This window comes from Gopherus flavomarginatus, chromosome 3, assembly GCF_025201925.1.
Source record: "Gopherus flavomarginatus isolate rGopFla2 chromosome 3, rGopFla2.mat.asm, whole genome shotgun sequence".
Lineage (NCBI taxonomy): Eukaryota > Metazoa > Chordata > Testudines > Testudinidae > Gopherus > Gopherus flavomarginatus.
Genome location: NC_066619.1, coordinates 227,577,980 through 227,600,791, shown reverse-complemented (window position 1 = coordinate 227,600,791; position 22,812 = coordinate 227,577,980). Strand labels below are relative to the sequence as shown.

The 22,812-nt window shown below is 39.5% G+C and overlaps 1 protein-coding gene across 9 annotated transcripts in view; it reads left to right on the top strand.

Moving 5' to 3' along the window:
- PCM1 (pericentriolar material 1) overlaps positions 1-22,812 on the top strand; it is a 94,119-nt gene that overhangs the window by 14,120 nt on the left and 57,187 nt on the right. For 6 of the 9 annotated variants that reach the window (XM_050947259.1, XM_050947262.1, XM_050947263.1 and 3 more), the window contains exons 4-11: positions 304-549; positions 1,848-2,120; positions 2,777-2,947; positions 3,139-3,255; positions 4,879-5,052; positions 7,238-7,415; positions 10,580-10,689; positions 11,525-11,741. In XM_050947259.1, coding sequence (XP_050803216.1) covers positions 304-549; positions 1,848-2,120; positions 2,777-2,947; positions 3,139-3,255; positions 4,879-5,052; positions 7,238-7,415; positions 10,580-10,689; positions 11,525-11,741 — 1,486 coding nt within the window. The remainder of the gene's footprint in view (positions 1-303; positions 550-1,847; positions 2,121-2,776; positions 2,948-3,138; positions 3,256-4,878; positions 5,053-7,237; positions 7,416-10,579; positions 10,690-11,524; positions 11,742-22,812) is intronic. The other 3 variants (XM_050947265.1, XM_050947264.1, XM_050947266.1) reach the window with 3 other exon arrangements.

Below are 22,812 nucleotides of genomic sequence, written 5' to 3'. Positions count from 1 at the left end.
CCTGCTGAAGACTGAGTAGAAGGAAAAATTCTAGTGTAGCTTTGTTTCAAGTGAATAAGTACTTCTGAAGGCTAAAAAGGTTAAGTGGACCAAACTTCCTGTCAGATTACTTATTATTCGTGCTTTGGAGAAAACTATATTATCCAATTTGATTCTCAAATTATTGCTTAAATATAAGTATGTTTTGGCATTTTTGTTTTTTCTGTAATTCTGAAATTGAGTCCAACTCCAATTCACTGAAGTAAACCATATTTTTTTTCATTAAAGAGATAATAAATATGCCTTTTTTCTGCTTTTCTGAAGGACTGGGGGGGTCAACAGAAGAAAGCAAACAGGTCTTCAGAGAAAAACAAGAAAAAATTTGGTGGGGAAGGTGAAACAAGGCTTACTAATGACATATCTCCAGAGTCCTCACCCGGAATGGGACGGCGGAAGACAAGGACTCTTCATAGTTTTCCTCACACTAGATATATGACTCAGATGTCTGTTCCAGAGCAGGCAGAATTAGAAAGGCTTAAACAAAGAATAAACTTCAGTGATCTGGATCAGGTTTGTGGATATGTATTTGCAAAAATTGTATAAATATGAATATGAAACAACACAAACCTGCTAAACTGTCTTTATTAATCTGACAAACATCAAAAGGAAAGACTTTGAAAGTCAGTGGCTCAAATAAAAATGTGTATTGACGTCACATAACAAGTAATAGTCCAGATTCTGAACTGGAAAAAGTGTAGAAAAATACATATATTCTGGATCATGGTGTCCAGATGCATAAGGGTAGGTCAGCTACTTTCACTAGACAGCATACCTGAAGGTTGGCATATGGTGTCACTCTGTAATATAATAAATTGCAGTTCTCCAAATCAGTATTTCTCTATGTGTATCACATCTGTGAGAGTTAGAGGTTATTTAGTACCTGCCAATCTTGAAAGTATTTTCTTGAAGGCATTACTTCCTGAATTAATGTAATTTGAGACTCTGACCCTGGTTATTTCTGGATGGTGTGCCTTGTGGCAGAATGGAATGTCATGCTTTTTACTTTACGTCTGCCCTAAATTTTTGCTGAATTTAAGTTTTCAGTTAATACTATGACCTCTAGTCTTTATGGTTGTAACGATAACCTTCCAAATGTGACCCATTGCTTTATAGTCTTCCCAAATCTGAAGACAGACGACTCTAGAGCTTCTGTTGCTGCTCTTAGCTTTTCAAGGAACAGTAGAGTCGAACTGACATACTTGATGTCACGATTGCACACGGAGTTCTGAATAGTATCAATAAACATTCTGGCCTAGTAGTGGCAAAAGAAAGCTCTGGAGCTGTGGTTGGGGGTAGATGACCAATAAAAGCAGTCTAGAGTAGGGTGGGAAGATCTTTTTCCACACAGGAGGAGGCTATAGAGAAATTCAGTATCCGATGCTATTCTTTGTTCCAGTTCAATAGTCAGGAGGCTAAGTAGCTTCTTTCTCGTGCATTTGGAAGGGAGATGTGGCTTTATAGTATCAGGCAGGAAGCTGGAGTTCAGAGTAGGGTCCAGGGACAGCACCCTGATAGGAATTCTAGAAGTCCCCCTGTTATTCCCAATAGATTGATTGGAAAGTCAAGCTTGTGATCAGAATCTGCCTGGCAGAGGTGGTTTTAATCATCTTTAGTATCAGCTGTCAGCTAGTAAATTTAGTTCTCTGGCTAGTAGGTGAATCTCTTGGGTTTTTTCCAAGCTGTGCCCAGTAATGGCACATGATGGTACCACTCTATTGTTCAGTTGTGAACTAATACAAATAGAACAATGTTTTTGAAGGAATATTTAAGTAATATGTAATAACTTCCTTTGGTTTGTTTTTATGTAGAGGAGCATTGGAAGTGATTCTCAAGGCAGAGCAACGGCTGCTAACAACAAACGTCAGCTTAATGAAACCAGAAAACCATTCAACTTCCTATCACTGCAGATTAACACTAACAAAAGCAAGGATGCTGCTACAAGCCCTCAAAAAAAAGAAACTGGTGGATCTTCACAATGTAAAGAGTTATTTGCATCTGCTCTAAGTAAGGACTTTTTGCAAAACTGTCAGGTGTCTGTTCAAGAAGATGGAAGAGGAGAACCTGCTATGGATAGTAGCCAGGTATTGTTTGTTACTCAGTCTATTGCTTTTGCAATCTTTTCCTCCTACAATATTAGAACTTTTAGAAAATGTCTAATTACATTATTGCTTTGTAGACACCCTGATGAAGCTTCCTAGAAAGTTTCATTAATTTTTAAAATTAATTCCAAATGATTATTATGAAGGCTTATATTTTGCTACTCTTAACTGTTTACAAAGTAACTTGCTTCAGGATACATGAAATGAGATTTAAAATGTATTATGTGTGGGAATGCTTATGGTCACATAGTGCTAGTAACTGCATACTGAGAGAGAAGTAGTTTATTTAATATACCACTTTTAAGCCTAGAGATTGATTTGATTAATGGTCTTGGTAATTTCTGGGACCAGCATACAAATTGTGACATAATGTTTAGAGATATGAGCTCAGTAGTGCACCTGGTATCTGACAGAAGCAACATTCATCCTCCAGTCTTGGAACTTTATGCACATGCTGCATCCCTATTGAAATCAGTGCCAATTGTAGGATTGAGACCATGAACTCTAGTATGTCACCTTCCATTTTATTTACATAAGTGTGGTATAAGTTAAATTATCACCCTCCTGTCTTGTGGATCACAAATATCAAAACTATTCATTGATTAACTTACTGAGTAATTTCAATGTCTTCTCTGCAGATTGTGAGCAGACTAGTTCAAATTCGTGACTATATTGCTAAGGCCAGCTCCATGCGGGATGATCTTGTAGAGAAAAATGAAAGATCTGCTAATGTTGAGCGCTTGTCACATCTCATAGACCATCTTAAAGAACAAGAAAAATCCTATCTGAAATTTTTGCAAAAGATGCTTGTAAGTTCAGAACTTAAAATATAGATATAATGTGTCTCTTAAGCAATGTGCAAAAACTTTAAGGAGTCAATTATTGGTATTTTGATGGTACTGCTGGGGGAGTTAACTTCAAGATACAGTACCTTCCATAATAATTCATTTTTACTACCCCATTTATATAGCTTTTGATTTATGCCGCTAAAATATTTCAGGCTAGAGAAAATGAGGAGGAGGATGTTCGGACTATAGATTCAGCTGTGGGATCTGGTTCTGTAGCTGAGAGCACATCGCTAAACGTAGATGTGCAGTCTGAGGCTTCAGATACCACGGTAAGCTGCTTTTAGTAATTAAGGTGCTAGAAATGAAGACTTGTTTTTTCTTTTCCTGACTGATACTTGATAGCATTGTTAATCTGAAATTCATTTCAAGGAGATTTAAACCTCCTAAACTCTCAGCTATGTATATTTTTAAAAAGTTTGTTTTAAAAAGCTTCTGTTGTAGCAATTTTACTTTTTGATAGCTTATGAATCTTTTAAATAATTCTGGGGGTTAAATATGTATCTTTCCTGTTATCAATGCAGAAAGGACTAGTTTTCTAAGCTGTTTTTGATAAGTGGTGTGCTTCCAGTACTGGGGAAATTGAAGGGCAATGGAGGCGTGTAAATGGTTCACTACCGTGGGTTGTTGCTATAGGAAGCATAAGTATATCTATAGTGATACCATAAGAAGCATTGCTCTAGGATGGAGGTTCCCAACCTCTTTCATTGGGTAGGCCACCTCTTATTAGAGTCTTACGTATTCTGACATTTCTACATATATACATTCCATGATTGCACAGACCATCTTCTCTCCCATTTTTGATCACGTAACTCCTGTAGCAATTTCAGTGTTTGCTTACATGGAAAAGAACGCTGAATACTTCCTAATGTTTTTATCTCCTTTTTAATAAAATTTAAGCATCTTTGTATATGGTGTTGACTCTTTGTTTTCAGCCAGCATGATGTGGACCATCCGCAAAGTGCTCCACAAACTATGGGTTAGGAATGTGTGTTCTAGGAAGTTACAAAGTAGTATTTAAATGAAGAATAGAGGTACTTTATTTGAAAGTCAGAATGAAACAAGACAGTCTCTCAGGGCTTGTCTACACTTGAAACTTCAAAGCGCTGCCGTGGGAGCGCTGCTGGGGCAGTGCTTTGAAGTGTGAGTGTGGTCGCAGCGTCAGCCCTGGGAGAGAGCTCTCCCAGTGCTGCATGTACTCCACCTCCTCATGGGGATTAGCTTGCAGCGCTGGGAGTGCGGCACTGTTTACAGTGGCGCTTTACAGCGCTGTATCTTGCAGTGCTCAGGGGAGTTTTTTTTTCACACCCCTGAGCGAGAAAGTTGCAGCGCTGTAAAGCGCCAGTGTAGCCAAGGCCTCAATCTAATTATCAAAGTCCTGCAAGATCATCTTGTTTTTATTGGGTCTTTCAGAAAGATAACATTATAGAGATTAAACATCTACATCTAACTTTTTGTTGTTGTTTAAAATGTGAAAATAGCTAGTACTGACAGAAATGTATATCCATATAGAATTATTGTAAACAAAGCTTGTATCTGGTTGTTTATCTATACAGAAAGCATATTTTTTTCATTTTTATGTGTGTAGCTTTAAGTATTTTGGAATTAGGTTTCTTTTATAATATAGTTCTTTGAAATATTAAAAGTAGTTCTCTATAATTACATGATACGGTGATATTTGGAATCCTGTTAATTAAGAAAATAATTTTAACAAAGGCAATTAAAATTTCAGTTGAATTAATTAAACAAGAAAAGACTTATTTGAGTGAAGTAATACAATTTTCCATATATAATAAGTAAGACACAAATGAATTAGGTAAGCCATTTTATAGTTTAAAAATGCATGTTAAACAGGAGTGTTTTCTAAATCTAACATACTAAACTATTTAATAAAGGAAGAATCTTTTAGTTTGAAAGTTCGGCCCTGTATTGAGGACAAACTAGGGAATTCAGCTTCACAAGGACAGGTTTCAGACATTGACGTTACAACAAGTCCAAAAGGGAAAGGTGACAGAGCTGCTCTGAATGGCAGGGAAATCTGGCCTATTAGGATTGGATTACCCTCACAGGTACTCTTCAGAATATTATCTTGGCAAGTCTCCAAAATAGGGTCTGTACTCGCTGATTTTCTTCCTCAGTTCCTTTGTTGCTAAACAGCTTTAAAACATACTAATTATTTGTAATGAACAATTACTTTTTCTCTCACTCTTTCCATACAGAAGCTTCTGGTGTTTAATGCTTTAGTCACCACTATAACAGTAGACCTGTTTGTCTTACCTATGTATGTCTAAATTTTTATTGAATGTCTCTTCTTCTTCATGTTGACTTGTTTTCGGAAGTAGAGATTTTATAAAAACGATTTTTTTTACTAATTTCCTCCTCCAACCCAACGTATGTTCTTTTTTGATTAGTGAGGGTATAAATCTAACTCTGTGTCCATCTGTTAATCTCACTTCTTGCAGCCACAGCTTGCCACTTCAGGTTCATGAGTTGATGCAATTGCACTCTTATTTCTGAGAAAGTGTTTTAAAATTGGTTTAAGGTAGTATAATTTGAGATAATTCACACTTAGAGAGCTGTTAAGTTTCATGCTATTAATCTGCCTGAAAGAACTTAATAACAAATATCATGTAGAAAAAGTGAAGTGGAAGATCAAAAACTTCTGTGGCCCAGAGGAAAAATATGATCTGTAATAAAATCTCTACAGAGGATAAACTGTGCATGCCTGTAGCAATACCCATTATATACCTGCAGGGAAAAACACATTAGTGGGGGTCAGTGCCTTAAAAACTGTTTGAGATGTGTCCGGTCCTGCTGTGATATTTTTTCTAAATATTTTTGTAATTGAATTTTTAGTGCCCCATCTTTTTTGTTTAAACTCAAATTGTTTAAATATATTATTTGACTATTTCTGTACTCTTTTTACAGCAAATTTGTCAAGCTTGGATTGAGTGGATTGATCTGAACATGGTTTACCCTTTAAAACATTGCTTTTTGGAGATTCAGACATTTCTGATGCCTAGGCTTAGAGGGAGTTGCCCACTCCATTCTGGGATCCACACACACTGCTACGGCTGCAAGAAGCAGCACCCCATCCACAAAGTTAATTTACTGTCCATTAAAGTACTTGACCTTGCCTTTTCCAATAACTTCCAAACTCTATGGGAAGTACCTCTGTGGTAGGCCAAGTACTTTAACATATGCAAGCATATTCTTCAGTGTAGGAATCTTTCACAATTCAGATATATAGTCGCTTACAGTAGGTACTCGACACTAGATGGCAGGTGAATTTTTTTACTGGGAGTGGAATTTCAGCTTGGCAAAAGTTTGTGGATTTTTTTTTGTTTGTTTGTTTTTGTTTTTTAAGACGACAAATATTTAAAAAATCATAATACTGGTACATAATACTGGTATTTTTGTAGCCCTTTTTCCTACTGTGAAGATGCAGGTTCAAACTGGATGCAGAATTGTAGCCTACATATGGTTTTATGGAATGAGAAACAATAATTTGTTGCAAAATTGCGTAGTGAAAGATAAAGCTTTGAGGCTAGTGAATCATTTTGGAGCTTGGATCTTACTAAGGCAGGGTCCAGTGGGGCTTCTTTGGGTTGGCAGTTGCGTAACAGATACTTGTGAACAGATCTTTCAGTTTCTGTTTTCACTCTACACTGGACTGTTAAGCCAGTATAGAAATGAAGAGGATCAGGTGCATATTTTTAAGAAGTGTTTGGTGCAGAGACTCTGTAAAACAAGTTCAACACCAAACAGAAGTCTTTGCGTTTTTGCTGTTTTAATTCAATATCTTATATATAAAATGCAATTCATCAGGGATTGAGGGGAGGGGTACTCTTATGGATTTGTGGTTATATGCTTTTCGTGTTAATGAATTTATAAACATAGTGTAGTTAAAGGAAGAAATGTGCAAGTTTTTAATTTTGTAATCTGCTTGTGGAAGATGCTGAGTTGGCAGACCCCGAGACAAAACAATTTTACTTATCCACAAGGCATTGTGCATCATGGTTGTCGGCAGTACAAACTTTTCCCTAAAGTGACTCAGACTTGGTCTGGAATAACTAGCTTTAAGTGTGAGGAGACGATATAGTTAAGTCTTCACCTCGTTAGACTAAACTGTTAGTCTTGAAGTGTTTCATTGAGCTGGTAAGGTTCATCTTACATTAAGATGTCGTCATATTACTATTGCAGTGTTATCAAACAAATTCCACAGTTATGATAGCATCCTTTCTTATCTTCCAGGCCAGAGACCCCCAGCAGGAGGCTAAAGAGGAGCTAGAGAATTTGAAGAAGCAACATGACTTGTTAACAAGGATGTTACAACAACAGGAACAGCTGAAAGCACTTCAGGGAAGACAAGCTGCTCTTCTTGCTCTGCAGCATAAAGCAGAGCAGGCAATTGCTGTCATGGATGATTCTGGTATGTGGAAGGACAGGAGTATATAATGATAAATTGATATATTGATTAAACCTGAAATTCTGAATTTAAAAAAAAATAACATTGAAAGTATAAACGTACTGCACAAGTTAAAAAAAATGTTCTGGATATATTCTTAATCTTGTACATTCTGTGTCTTATATAAAATACCTGTAATATTTGGAATTTTACTGCAGGACTTCCATTTGGTGGAAGAACTTAGTTTAAATATTTTGTGTATGTTATTAGGTAACAAGGCTACAAACTTAAAACTAGGGCTTTTGATTAATCACCGTGAACTCAGATTATTAATTTTTTAATTGCAATTAATTTTTGAGTTAATCACAGTTAATCACCGTTTGAATCACACTGTTAAACAGTAGAATACCAAATGAAATTTATTAAATATTTTGGATGTCTTTCTGCTTTTTCATATCAATTGTATTCTGTGTTGTAATTGAAATCAAAGTGTATTATTCTAAAGAATCTGAATTGTAGACTTGCCTCCAACTGTTAAACACATCACAACCACTATAAAGATAAGTGTTGTTCCATTGTAAACCTGTATTTTAACACGTTCTTAACTTTGTCAAAATCTTTGAGGTTGAAACTTCTCATATTTGGTCTCTGCCAAAAGATAATTTTTTTTAGAAAGTAATAACAGAAGTGGTTTGAGATTAGTGTTAAACAACCTCTAATTTATAAATTATTTGGAAGTTAGATGGTGATGGTCTCAGATCTGCTTACCATTCCCACAGAATGTATACCATACATGTTTTTTAAAAGCTTGTTTAGCAAATTTCTAACAGAGAAAATCATTTTAAAATTGTTTGACTTCAAATTTCCTTTTGCCTCACTTCTGCCCCCCTTGTCATCTTTAGAAATGGAGTGCATTGCTTGTTTGACCTGTAACATCACATGTAACAATAGCACCAACAAACTGACAAGCAAAATTGTAGCCTAGGGCTCTGCCTGTAGTAATTGATCTCTTCCTGTGTCCTGGCCTAACAAGCCAGCTTTGAGGTGGGATAGAAGGACCATACGGGATGATTTTGCTATGAGTTGGAATGATGCTCCAGGCAGCTAGTAGAACATAAGAATTTCCATACTGGGTCAGACCAATGGTCCATCTAGCCCAATATCCTATCTTCCAACAGTGGCCAGTGCCAGGTCAGAGGGAATGAACAGAACAGGCAATCATCAAGTGATCCATCATCTCCTGTCACCCACTCCCAGGAACTTTCAGAGCAAGGTGTTGCATCTCTACTCATCCTGGCTAATAGCCATTGATGGACCCATTCTCTGTGAACTTATCTAATTTTTTTTTTTAATCCTGTTGTAGTTTTGGTCTTCACAACATCCCCTAGCAAAGAGTTGCACAAGTTGACTGTGTGTTGTGTGAAGAAGTACTTCCTTTTCTTTGTTTTAAACCTGCTGCCTATTATTTTCATTGGGTGACCCATACTTCTTGTGGGTTATGAAGGAGTAAATAACATTTCCTTAATCACTTTATCTACGTCATTCATGGTTATATGGACTTCTATCATAGCCTCCCTTAGTCACCTCTTTTCCAAACTGAAAAGTCCCAGTCTTTTTAATCTCGCATTATAGGGGAGTTGTTCCATATTCTCAATCATTTTTGTTGTCCACCTTTTCTAATTCTTAGATATGTAAGACATAAAATATCATGCCACTATATAAATCCATGTTATGCCCACACCTTGAATACTGGCTGCAGTTCTGGTTGCCCAATTTCAAATATAGGGCATACCCTGGTTCTGGGGAAGGCATTTCTTCCTTGCAGCTCTTCTGAATCAGCTTCTGGGCACCTTCATCTCTGCCTTATGGTGTCTCTTGCCCTAAGCAAACTTCCCAGTACTAGTAGAAATCTGAAGTCCCATACTCTCCTCTCCCCTACAGAAATAACCCCTCTTCATAGGAAGAGGAGGGGCTTACTTAAGTTAGCCTTAAGGAGAGGCTTATTCTCTGTTCCCTGGTGCTACTCTTATTTGTGTCACATTTGTCCTGGTGATACTCAGAGCAGCATCCCACTAACCCTTGTGTTGAAAAAGGTAGAAGAAGCAGGGAGAGGGAAAAGAGAAAAAAAAAATTGATGTAAAATTAAATGAACATTTTAAAAATAAACCCAGTTACGGGTTTATTTAATGAACTATTAATGTGAAGTTAAAAATAGGCCAGACACCCACACTCTGGTATGGCTAAACTTGGTGGATATTTAAGGTCCTGGTTTGTTTTGACAAGTAACTGTTTTTAAAATAGTGTTGTAGAGTTCTACATTTCTCTTGATTTCCGGATCAAATATGTTTTCGCAAGTAAAAATGTGCCTTTTTTCCTAACTGCCAGCCCTGCAAATCAGATTTGAATGTCAAACTGAGGTATTTCCTTCTAGCATACCATGGTCAGTAAAGGTTCTGGAGGCCAAATTACATTCTGCCTTTACACCCATATAATCCATTGTCTTTGACTGGAATATAGAGTTCTGTTGATAAACAAATGAGAAGTAGGCTGTTCAGCTCATTCTTCTTAGCAGTGTTGGTTCTGCAGAGCCATACAGTTTTTAAACAAAACAAAAAACACAGCAAAAACTGAACTTAACTGATTTTTGTGGGAAGAACAAAAAACAAACCGAAAACACAAAAGGAACAGATCTGCTGAGCAAGGTATGCTTTTGCATAGTCGGTTTTCACAGTGAAACTGTACATTGACGAGGCTTTGTCTACACTATGGACCTTTAGTGGCTGTGCCGCTGTAAGATCTCCTGTGTAGCTGCTCTTTGTCGGCAGGAGAGAGCTCTCCTGCCGGCATAATTAAACCATCCCCAACAAGCACCCTTAGCATGTTGGCAGGAGAGTCTCTCCTGCTGACGTAGTGCTGTCCACATCAAATGATGAATTCTTTCTGGAGTTGGGTAGGTGTCATTTAAAAAAAACCTGTTTTTCTGAAGGTTTACTTCAGACGTGTCAGTTTAATTTAAATTTCTATAATGTGTGCACAGGATTTGGTTAGTGCAGTTGAAAAATAAGATACATTTGTCTAACCAGTGCTGTATGTCAGTAGCTATGGTATGTACGTATTTTGAAATCTTAAAAATCATTTTCTCAAATTAACCTGTTAGTTTAATGCTTTGGACTTACTGTTTTCTGTAGTTGTAACAGAGACCACAGGTAGCATTTCAGGAGTGAGTCTTACATCTGAACTAAATGAAGAATTAAATGACCTAATCCAGCGTTTTCACAATCAGCTTCATGAATCTCAGGTAACTTTTTTATTTTATTTTTAAATATCGTGTTGCTGTGTATATATTAGTTCATTTTCCCTATAAGGGTCTTAAAAATACTTTGAATAAATAGGTTTGTTGCAAAGCTATTCTGACTTAGTTTTCAGTATACTTTCTCACACAATGAGAGTGATTCCTGTTTTGATAACATTTTCTTAAATCTTTGTGGCAATAATATGCAGTTAAAAGATCTTGTTGCTGTGATACACAAAATTTAAGCTTTTCATACTGCTACCTCTTAAATGCCTGTGTAAATTTTGCCTGTACTTGTCTACTTGCTGAGTATGGTTTCTTCTAATTACATTTTCAGTAATATGCCCTGCAGGTTACTTGCACAACTCATAACAAGAATTGTATGTAGGGCCACATGTTTAAAATAAAATATTCAGTTTAAAAAACCCTATGAAGAGTTTGACATTTTTTATTATATGTAAACATTAACTGGATTTGATTGTAAAGTTTTTGTTTTGTTTTTATTCCAGTTGACGCTTTCTATGTTTGTTATTTTAGTTTGGTTAGAAGTCGTTATTTGTTGACTGAGACAAGCTTAGCGTCAGTTTATACATAGTTCTTGGAAGCCAAGAGCAACAGTTTCACATCACAATCCATACTAGTTACTATGCAGAATTATTTAAGAGCTAACTATTGTTTAGTTTGAGAACCTTTGTTTTCTGTTATGGAGTCTTAGCACTAGCCTTGAGTTTAACAAGTTAAATGAAGTATTTTTTTACTTCTGGAATTGGAAAAAGTAACTAGCAAATTACTATGGCGTCTTCATAGTACTTCTACTAAAATGAACTTCATTTATTTTTAGAGTCAACCTGTGCCAGATAATAGGAGGCAAGCAGAAAGTCTTTCACTTACTAGAGAGATTTCACAAAGTAGAAATTCTTCTCTGTCACAGCACTTATCTGATGAGAAAGCGCAACTTTTTAGCAAGATGAGAATGTTGCAAGGTAAAAAACAAAAAATGGACAAGTTGTTAGGAGAACTTCACACACTTCGTGACCAGCATCTGAACAACTCCTCCTGTAAGTAAATGTATACAGAACGCTCTTTAAAAGGGCTGTAAACTACATTAAACAAATCCAGTTTAAACGTAACCTGCAACTAATGACTCAGAATTGTCACTGATCTTAGTACGTGGAAGTATTGTTTGCAGTAGTGTAGCTGTGTTGGTCCAAGGACGTGACAGAGAAAGGTGAGGAAGGTAATACCTTTTATTGGACCAACTTCTTTTGATGAAATGGACTAGCTTTCAAGCTTCATAGAGCTCTTCCTGCAACACATGTGAACCTCTTGTACTTAACAATCTATCCCACTTTGTATTTAGCTTAGACACTCTGGTTACCTTCTCCGGACCTGAGGAAAAGTTCTGTGAAGCTCAAAAGCATGTCCCTTCCACCAATAGGAGTCGGTTCAATAAAAGAGATTCCTTCACCCATCTTGCCTTTCTCCTGGAAGTATTGTCATTTGTGTAGCTTTCAGTAATAACAAATTTTAATAGACTGTTTCCTTTTTAATGTAGTGATTTAAATATAGAACTAGGATTGTTTTTCTGTGGTAATAATCTTTTGCTTTTATAGTATTTGAAAGTCCACCAAACTGATTTAGTGAAGAATCTGACTATAGAACTTTGCCTCTGTAACTGTGGAAATACCCAATGTTACAGGCAAAAAGTGCATTTTAATGTGATTTTCTTCAGTAACTTCCCCCGTTGTCTTGAAAAAAATAATGAAATTTTAATTACTTTCTTAGAGTAAAATGATTCCTTGAACCTTACTGATAAGTTGCTCCCTCTGTTGATAGCACTTTTTATGGCTAAGTTCCTGAAATGTTTGGGAAGGTTTACACTAACTTAGATCTGTAAAGTTAACCTTTCTGCTTTAGAATGGTTAAGACTGAAAGGGACACAGAGTTAAATAGTTTCAGTGCTGTGCTTTTCCCTGAATTCCTGGCCAATATTTGTGGTGTTAAAAATCACTTTCTTATCTTTTAAATATTTTAAGTATTTGTCTTCTCTTACTGACAGGCCAAAACTTGGTCCTGCTAGTGAAGGCAGGGGGCTGGACTCGATGACCTTTCAAGGTCCCTTCCAGTTCTAGGAGATTGGTATATCTCCAGTTAAAAAAAACAAACAAACCAAAAAAATGGTAGAAACTGAATATATAGGGGCAAAAAATGAAATTTACTGTATACACACTTCTGTCAAATGCATAAAGTAAATTAAAAACAAGATTTTTTTCCTCTGATCTTTGTCATTTTGTGTTTGTAATAAAAGGTAAAATTTCATTATAGAAATTTTATTTTCGGTTCTTTGTTCCTTTAATATAACAGTGTTTTAAATTGGCATACTTTACAGGGAATTTTTTTTTGTTCTGATCTGCACACTTGGTATTTAGTTCTTTTCGTACAACAGATGGGAACTTTTTACAGTTGTACTGACTGACTACTTTTCTCTCTAAGACAAGTTTGCCAGCTTGTACTCCTCAAACCCTCCGTGACTAGCTGTTTAAATCTTTCTGAGGGGCTTGATTGCTGTCCATGTGACAGTCTTATCTTCCTCATTGTCTGGGGAATAAAATTCTGGCTTCTAGTTTTCTCTGAGACACAGGGTTAAAATCTTTGTAAGGGCCCAGAGGTTTCAGAAACTTTATTCAGGGCTTCTGTTTCAAGGCTGGGTGATTCAGCAACAGAGTTTTAAATATCAGAGGGGTAGCTGTGTTAGTCTTAGTTTTAAATGTGACTTTGAAGATGTAAAGGTGCCTAGGATGAGGATCCTGCCCCAGCCAAGTTTTCAGGCAAGGTTTTCTGCTTTAATTGTGGGGTAGACTAATTCACTCCTGAATAGAAGATAGCACAGGAGTGCTTTTGAGGAACTGAAACGTCAGAAAAGACTTTGCAGATGCAGCGTCCTGGTGCCATCCTCTTGGAGAAAGATGCCTCCTGTTCCTTCTTATATTGATTGGTTAGTGTCATTCTTAATGTAAGGAACATGTGATAAGTCCATTGTCTTGCCCATTGTGTAATACAGAATTTCCTATTACTTTATAGTATGATCTCCCTTAAATCAACCTGTATGGCAGTTGTGCCCCCTTTCCCCCTATCTATTTAAGTTCTCCCAGGCATTTCAAAAGCCTGTCCCTTCCACTTGTGCAACCCCTCTTCTCCAGGAGGTCAGTCGTCGACAGTCCCGCAGTATCCAAGTGGCTCCAGGTCCCCATTGCCACTTGTTTTCTGCATATTGCTCCTCATCCACTGCCAGGAGAATTGTGGAGACAGGTGACTCAGTGAGAGTGTTGCTTCTGCATCATCTCATTTTGAAGACACTTTGCAGTTTCATGACCTGGTGGACCACATGACATTCACATTGAACTTTTACTATGGAGGAAAATTCCCACCCGATATTTGATATTCTTGGGTTTGCCTCTAGGAATAGAATAGCATTGCTGATACTGGATGCTCTCCTATAGCCTGCTAGTACTCTTTGGATGATCCCTCCTTCCTGTCCACCTATTTCTTAAAAAACCCAAAACAGATAAATTTCCTGAGATGACTCAGGAGGTGTTTCTTCCCCCCCCCCTCCCCCCCCGAATTCACCCTGTCCCTAATTCACTGGTGATGGCTGCTGCCAATAATAGGCTTAGGTCTGGTGAAGCCCATCGACTACTGCTGACTGAAAGGGAAAGAAGATCAATGTTCTTGGGAAAAGCCCCCTCCCTTCTTTTGGTTATTAATGTGGCTAATTATCAGGTGGTCCTGAGCTGTTGCCAATTCCATATGTGGGGAAAGATGGCTACATTCTGTTCAGGATTTGACAGATAACAGAAGGCTGGCAAATACTATTTTGATGGAGGCTCAAAATGTGGTGAAGCATGCTCTCAGACTTTGTTTAATGCTTCAGACTCTTCCCCGAGCGCATTGACAGCTGCAGTTATCTTAAAGAGATGCATGGTTTCATTCCTCTTCACTGGGTCTGGATACCAAAATTTAAGTTGAAGATTTTCCTTATGAGGGGGGTGGTCATTTCAGCAGCAAGATCAGCAAACTCTTGGAGAAATTAAAGGCTACTAAATCCACTGCTCAATCACTGGGTCTTCATCTCTTGGTCAGAAGAAGATGCCGTTTTTTCCTCTATCAGAGACCGGTTTACCCTCAGTCATCTGCTTATTTTTCCTCAAATCAGAGACATCAACAACAACATCAGGAAGCTTGTTGCAGAGCCAGCACAAGAAAGTGGGCTTCCAGATACAGACATAAGACAAAACAACCTTCTCTTTCCTCTCCGGCTTCCTCAGCTACCAGGCCTCAGATTTGATATGAAGACCAAGAGTCATGAACCAAGTAATGAGAATCCCTCCCTTCCATTATTTGGAGACAGGATAGCCCTTTTCAGTAACAATTGAAGGCTTATTACATCCAACAAGTTAGGCTCTAGGAATTAGAGGATGGCTAGCTGTGCAGTTTGGAAAACTTTCCCCTTTTCAATTTCCCCTAACTTTCCAATTACAAGGAGCTTTCTTGCAAGGCTGTATTTCTATCAGAGGTTCAAAAATTCCTTCTGATAGGTGCTGTCGAAGAGGTTCCCAAATATCTTTAGCATCAGGGTTTTTATTCTCTGGTACAGGAAAAAAGAGAGGAGATTTCAGCCAGTTTAAAATCTGGGAAGATTGAACAAGTACATTCAGAAGTTCCAGTTTCAAATGCTAAACCTGTTCTTCATAATCCGCTCGCTTTCAACTATGTATTGGTTCACAATTCTTGACAGAAAAGGACAGATATTTACATACTTCAGTCTGACTGAACCATCAGAAGTACCTGCATTTTTTGGTGGCCCAAGAACATTTCTAGTACAAGGTCCTGCCAGGTGGCCTTTCTATAAAGACTCATGGGGTTGCGGAGTGTCTCTCTGTAGTGGTAGGACATTTAAGAAAGCAGGATATTTTTGTTTTTCTCATATTTGCAGGATTGGCTGCTGAAATCCTCTTCACGGGAGGACCCACTACTCACATCAAGTCCACAATCTCCTTTTCACAGACCTGGGACTGCTGCTGAGCATGAAAAAGTTGAATCTCTGCCCAGTTCAGAGACTTCATTTCATAAGTTCTGTATTGGACTTGGTAACAGGAGGGGAATGGCTTTTCTCCAAGGGGAAAGGTCTCTGAAGGCAGAACAATCTGTTTTTGTACATCCAGCTGAGTCTGACCCAGAAAGTGATTTTCTTTCTGGATCTCATGAGCTTTCTGGCAGCAACCATTTACAGGACTCTGTGTGCTTGACTCAGAATGAGGTCAGTGTAGCCCTGTATAGCTCAGGTTTACAGACCCTATCTGGACAGTCTTCAAATGTTTGTCATGGTGCCTCGGCATGTCCTAAATTTATTGATATGGTGGAAGACAAATCAAAAGTCTTCAGAGGAGTCTTGTTCAATGCTCCTTTGCCTTTGGTTGCGATAACCAAGAATGGCTGGGAAGCTTATCTGGGTCATCTTACAGTTTGAGGCAATTGGCTGTCTCGCAAAAAGAACTTGAATATAAATGTGTTGGAATTCACTTGGCCCTCAGATCCTTTCTTCCTCACATAAAGTGTAAGGTGGTTCAGGTGGTGATGAACAATACAATAACTATGTATTACATCAACAAGCAAGGAGGTACTTATTCTTACCTGAACTGTCCCCTCTACTATTCAAGAACAGGAAGAGACAAGCAGTCCTTTTCAGTTATGTTCCTGCTACACTGTGGAAAGGGTCTTCTGTTGATTCACTCTCATTAATCTAGAAAGTGGTAAGGAAAGTAACATCAGAACAAGGCAGTAATGATACAATTGCCCATCTTGGCTGAGACAGTAGTGATACTTAATCTGTCGGGTGGGATTCACAAAAGTCTCCCTTTGTCTCCAGACTAGCTGTCACAACTACAGGGCAGGATACTTCATCTGACAGTTTGGCCTATTAGACTTTGACTAATATTGAACAATGATGTTCCTCTGTGGTCCATGATTTATTGTTTAATTCAGAGAAGTTGCCCATAAGAGTGTTGTTTGAAATGGACTAGTTTTGTCTCTTGGATGTTCTGGACAAATCTGATTCTCCAGTCTCAGCTTTTGTTCCCTTTGTTTTAGAGTATTTAATGTCTTTTAAGGCTGAAGGCTTATCTCGTGCTTCGTGAACAGTTCATTTGGCATCTGTTTGTGCTTACCATGATTTGATTGATGATAGATGACTGTTTGTGTATGATTTCAGTTAAATGGTTTATGAAGGGGTTGTCCAATCTATACTCTTGTTTGAGGGATCCAGCCATTCCATGGGATCGCCGTTTAGTCTTGACCAGTCTGATGAAACCACTCTTTGAACCTTTGGCAGAGCGTTGCGTATTTTGTCTATTAAGATGGTATTTATTGTAGCTAGACCATCATCCAGAAGGGTGAGTGGATTATGTGCTCCGCTGGCAGATCTGCCATTTACTATTTTTCATAAAGACAAGATAGCTCTTAGACCTGACTCCATGTTTCTGCCAAAAGTAGTATCGGAATTTCACTTCAATCAAACTATTAATTTACTATTTTTTCCCGTAAGCCTCCTGCTACTAAAGGGAAATCAGCATTACATATTTTAGATGCTAATAAAGTGTAGTTAATAGTGTATATATTCAGACTGTTTCCAGATTTATTAAACAGTGTATCAGTGAATGTTGTTAATTCCTGTGCCTGGTATTGTAAAATCTCATTCTACTAGACCAGTGCCTTAAACATGTTCCTAATCGGAAAAATCTGTAAGGCTGCTGCTTGGAGGTCAATCTGTACTTTTACCAAATACTGCGCTTTGGATTTGGCTTCAAGAACAGATTGCTAGAGTTGGTAGATCAGTGCTTCAACCATTATTACTAGTTTGTTCCCTCTGCCTGAGTTTTCAGCACTGCTTGGCAAACTATCCATAAGTGGGGAGTATGCAAAGCCACTCAGAGGAAATATAAGTTAGGTACTTGTCACAAGGGTTCTTCAAGAGGACTATATAGTCACGCTTCCCACCCACCTTCCCCTCTTTTTTCGGAGTCCTACCTTGGTTCTCTGAGTTAGTGGTGGAAGGAACTGAGGTAGTAGAGGGCAGACTGCCCTGTTACGTAGCTTCACTCTCAAAACATTCAGGGACACAGAGAAGAGGGGAAGGAAGAGGCGCATGTGTGGTCTAGTTGGACGCTGCATGGAGGAGGTCTGCTCTTAGGCATCCCAGACTACATATTACTCATAAGTGTGAATAGTGTGGTTATTCTTTCAAAGATTTAACTGATGTTGAGCTCGCAAACCTTTCCTATACTTATCACTCATAGGTTTAGTTGTAATATCTCTGTTTACTGTTACAAGTTACCTACGCTAAACATTTGATATAAAAGCTCTCCAAGAAGCAACATTTGGAAGATGAGAAATATTGCGTTTCATTGTAAATGTGCATATCAAAATGACAATAAAACAAAGAATTTGAAAATCTTATAAAAACAAGGAGCACCTTAAAGACTCACAGATTTATTTGGGCATAAGCTTTCATGCATAACCCTGCCTTCTCTCCCCCTCACCCCCTTTTCAGTTGCAATAGAGACTAAGACGGCTACACCTCTGATACTTGGAAATCTTATGAAATTATACATCAATTCATGTTTTTCAAATTGAGTTTTGTTTATGGTTAAGAGAGAAACTATGGTAGTCTTAAAAGCTAAACTTTCTCCATTGTGAGCTTGTGATTCTATTCTATGATTCAATACAATATACAAATATCTACTTGATAATAAAATTTATTTTAATATAACTAGTGGCTGCTTACTAACACTTCAGTTTATTTAACTTCATTTTATAAAAAGCCATTCGTTTCAAAATAATATTGCATTGCTAATGTTGCAATGATATGGAGTGAGACTTTTCTTATTGTGTATATATACATGTAGGCAAACCTTTAGATTGCTGTGGAATATTGACTTTTTTCCTGACATTTGAGGACTTGAATCTCAAGCTAATCTTCGATTTACATCCAAAATAACTACATTAAAAAAAGATTATGATGAACGTTGCAAAGGCAAGTGCTGAAAGGTTAGGAAATGCTAGAATTACGTGTCTCCCCATCCAAGACAGACGCACACACATGCGCACACACACTTGTAGGTTAGGGTTGCCAATTTCGATTGGATGTATTCCCTGAGATTTCATCACATGTGTCATCACCTAGTCCCAGATTTGGACCTTAGCGTCCAAAATATGGAGGTTAGCATGAAAACCTCCAAGCTTAGGTACCAGCTTGGACCTGGTAAAGCTGCCACCACCCAAAAAATTAGAGTGTTTTAGGGCACTCTGGTCCCCACAAAAACCTTCCCTGGGGGACCCCAAGACCCAAATCCCTTGAGTCTCACAACAAAGGGAAATAAACCTTTTCCCTTCCCCCCTCCAGGTGTATCTGGAGAGATACACAGAAGCAACCTCCGTGAATCTAAGCAGAGGGATTCCACTCTCCCCCGTTTCCAGCCTGGAAACACAAGCACTTCCTTCTTCACCCGGAGGGAATGCAAAGTCAGGCTAGTAAATCTAACATACACAGATTTCCCCCTGACTTCTTCCTCCCACCAATTCCCTGGTGAGCTGCAGACTCAATTCCCTGGAGTTCCTCACTAAAGAAAAACTCCAACAGGTCTTAAAAGAAAGAAAAATACATACAAATGGTCTCTCTGTATTAAGGTGACAAATACAGGGTCAATTGCTTATAAGAATATTGAATAAACAGCCTTATTCAAAAAGAATACAATTCAAAGCACTGCAGCAACTATAGACATGTAAATACAAAAAAACATATAAATCACTAGCTGATCCTTCGTACTTACAACTGGGAAACAGAAGATTAGAAAGCAAGAAATAGAAATCCCCTCATAGCCGAGAGAGCATACAGGCAGAAGACCAAGAACAAAGGACTCACACATAAACTTCCCTCCACGCAGAATTGAAAAAATCCTGTTTCCTGATTGGTCCTCTGGTCAGGTGCTTCAGGTTACTTTTTTTTTCAGGTGAAAGAGACATTAACCCTTAGCTATCTGTTTGACACGCCCCCCAAATTGCAGACAGTGGGGAAGGTCACTGGCGGCGATTTCCTTCTAGAACTTTAAAATTAACAGATTAATACAACACATGCACCTTTACATATACCACTAAGTATATGACTAACAGACTTATACATTTTAAGAACACTTTTTAACTACTAGATTCTGGGAAACTCTCACGGGAGAGTGCATCAGCTACTTTGTTAGAAGCTCCTGAGATGTGCTGAATTTCAAAATCAAAATCTTGGAGAGCTAAACTCCAACGAAGAAGTTTCTTGTTGTTCCCCTTGGCAGTATGAAGCCACTTTAATGCAGCATGGTCAGTTTGTAGCTGGAACCGCCGTCCCCAAACATATGGGCGTAGCTTTTCCAGGGCGTACACAATGGCGTAGCATTCCTTTTCACTGACTGACCAGTGACTTTCCCTCTGACAGTTTCTTGCTGAGAAACACGACAGGATGGAAGTTGTGATCCGTTGCTTCCTGCATGAGGACTGCTCCTATACCACGCTCAGATGCATCCGTGGTTACTAGGAATGGCTTCTTAAAGTCCGGGGCCCTGAGTACAGGGTCAGACATGAACGTTGCCTTAAGTTGGGTAAAGGCCTTTTGACACTCATCAGTCCAGTTAACTGCATTTGGCTGGGTCTTTTTGGTCAGGTCGGTCAGTGGGGCAGCGATTTGGCTGTAGTGTGGTACAAATCGCCTGTAGTACCTGGCCAAGCCTAAGAAGGATTGGACCTGTTTCTTTGACCTTGAGACAGGCCACTTTTGGATAGCATCCACCTTGTCCTGTAGGGAGTTTATGGTTCCTCGACCCACCTGGTGCCCCAGGTAAGTTACTCTGTTTTGGCCTATTTGACACTTTTTGGCCTTAACAGTTAGTCCGGCCTGCCTGATGCACACAAAGACCTTTTCCAGGTGTAGTAGGTGTTCGGGCCAGGAGTCCGAAAAAATGGCCACATCATCGAGGTAGGCAACTGCAAATTCTCCCAGTCCTGCTAGTAAACCATCTACCAGTCTCTGGAAGGTGGCGGGTGCATTTCGAAGGCCGAAAGGAAGGACATTAAATTCATACACCCCCGCATGGGTGACGAATGCTGACCTCTCCTTGGCAGGTTCATCTAGCGGTACTTGCCAGTACCCCTTGGTTAAGTCTATTGTAGAGATGAACTGGGCACGTCCCAACTTTTCCAATAGCTCATCGGTGCGTGGCATTGGATAGTTGTCCGGACGAGTTACCGCATTTAGCTTACGGTAGTCCACGCAAAAGCGTATTTCCCCATCTGGTTTGGGTACCAGAACCACTGGAGATGCCCATGCACTGGTAGATGAGCGGATTATACCCATCTGTAGCATGTTCTGGATCTCCCGTTCTATAGCAGCTTGGGCATGAGGAGACACCCGGTAGGGTGGGGTTCTGATTGGGTGAGCATTACCTGTGTCAATGGAGTGGTATGCCCGGTCAGTCCGTCCTGGGGTGGCTGAGAACAATGGGGCGAAGCTAGTGCACAGCTCCTTGATTTGTCGCTGCTGCAGGCGTTCCAGGGTGGTTGAGAGGTTCACCTCTTCCACGCCACCGTCTTTTTTCCCGTCGTAGTAGACACCTTCAGGCCACTCAGCATCATCTCCCTGGACTGTAAACTGACAAACCTGTAAGTCTGTGGAATAGAAAGGCTTGAGAGAATTAACATGGTACACTCTGGGCTTTAATGAGGAATTGGGAAATGCTATGAGGTAGTTCACAGTTCCCAGGCGCTCTTGGACCGTGAATGGCCCTTCCCATGATGCTTCCATCTTATGGGCCTGTTGCGCCTTCAAGACCATAACCTGGTCTCCTACCTTGAAGGAACATTCTCTGGCATGTCTGTCATACCAGGCCTTTTGCTCTTCCTGAGCATCCTTTAGGTTCTCTTTAGCAAGGGCTAAGGAATGTCGGAGGGTGCTTTGTAGGTTGCTTACAAAGTCCAGAATGTTAGTTCCTGGAGAAGGCGTAAACCCCTCCCATTGCTGCTTCACCAACTGTAATGGCCCCTTAACCTCATGGCCATACACAAGCTCAAATGGTGAAAACCCTAAACTGGGATGTGGCACAGCCCTGTAGGCAAACAGCAACTGCTGCAACACTAGGTCCCAATTATTGGAGTATTCGTTGACGAATTTACGTATCATGGCCCCCAAAGTTCCATTAAACCTTTCCACCAGGCCATTGGTTTGATGGTGGTACGGGGTGGCAACCAAGTGGTTCACCCCATGAGTTTCCCATAGTTCTTTCATGGTCCCTGCCAGGAAATTAGATCCTGAATCTGTAAGGATGTCGGAGGGCCAACCTACCCTGGCAAAAATGTCTGTTAGGGCCAGGCACACAGTGTTAGCCCTGGTGTTGCCTAGAGCTACAGCTTCCGGCCATCGGGTAGCAAAGTCCACGGAAGTCAGTACGTACTGCTTTCCTCTCGGCGTCTTTTTTGGGAAAGGACCCAGAATATCCACAGCTACTCGCTGAAATGGGACCTCAATTATGGGGAGTGGCTGGAGAGGGGCCTTGACCTGGTCTTGAGGCTTTCCCACTCTTTGGCATACCTCACAAGACCGGACATACTTGGCAACATCCTTTCCCATCCCCTCCCAGTGGAAAGACTTCCCCAACCCGTCCTTGGTTCTGTTCACCCCAGCATGGCCAGTGGGATGATTATGGGCTAAGCTTAAGAGCTTCCCCCGGTACTTAGTTGGAACCACCAACTGTTTTTGCGGCTGCCATTCTTCCCGGTGTCCACCAGAAAGAATCTCCTTGTATAAAAGTCCTTGGTCTATAACAAACCGGGATCGATTAGAAGAGCTGAGAGGCGGTGGGGTGCTCCGTGCCGCTGCCCAAGCTTTCTGAAGGCTGTCATCTGCTTCCTGCTCAGTCTGGAACTGTTCCCTTGAGGCTAAGGTCACCAGTTCTTCCTCAGACTGTGGACTTGTGCTTGGTCCCTCTGGAAGCGATGTAGGTGATGGGGTTGTTTCCGTTGCTGGTGAACCGCTCTCCGCTG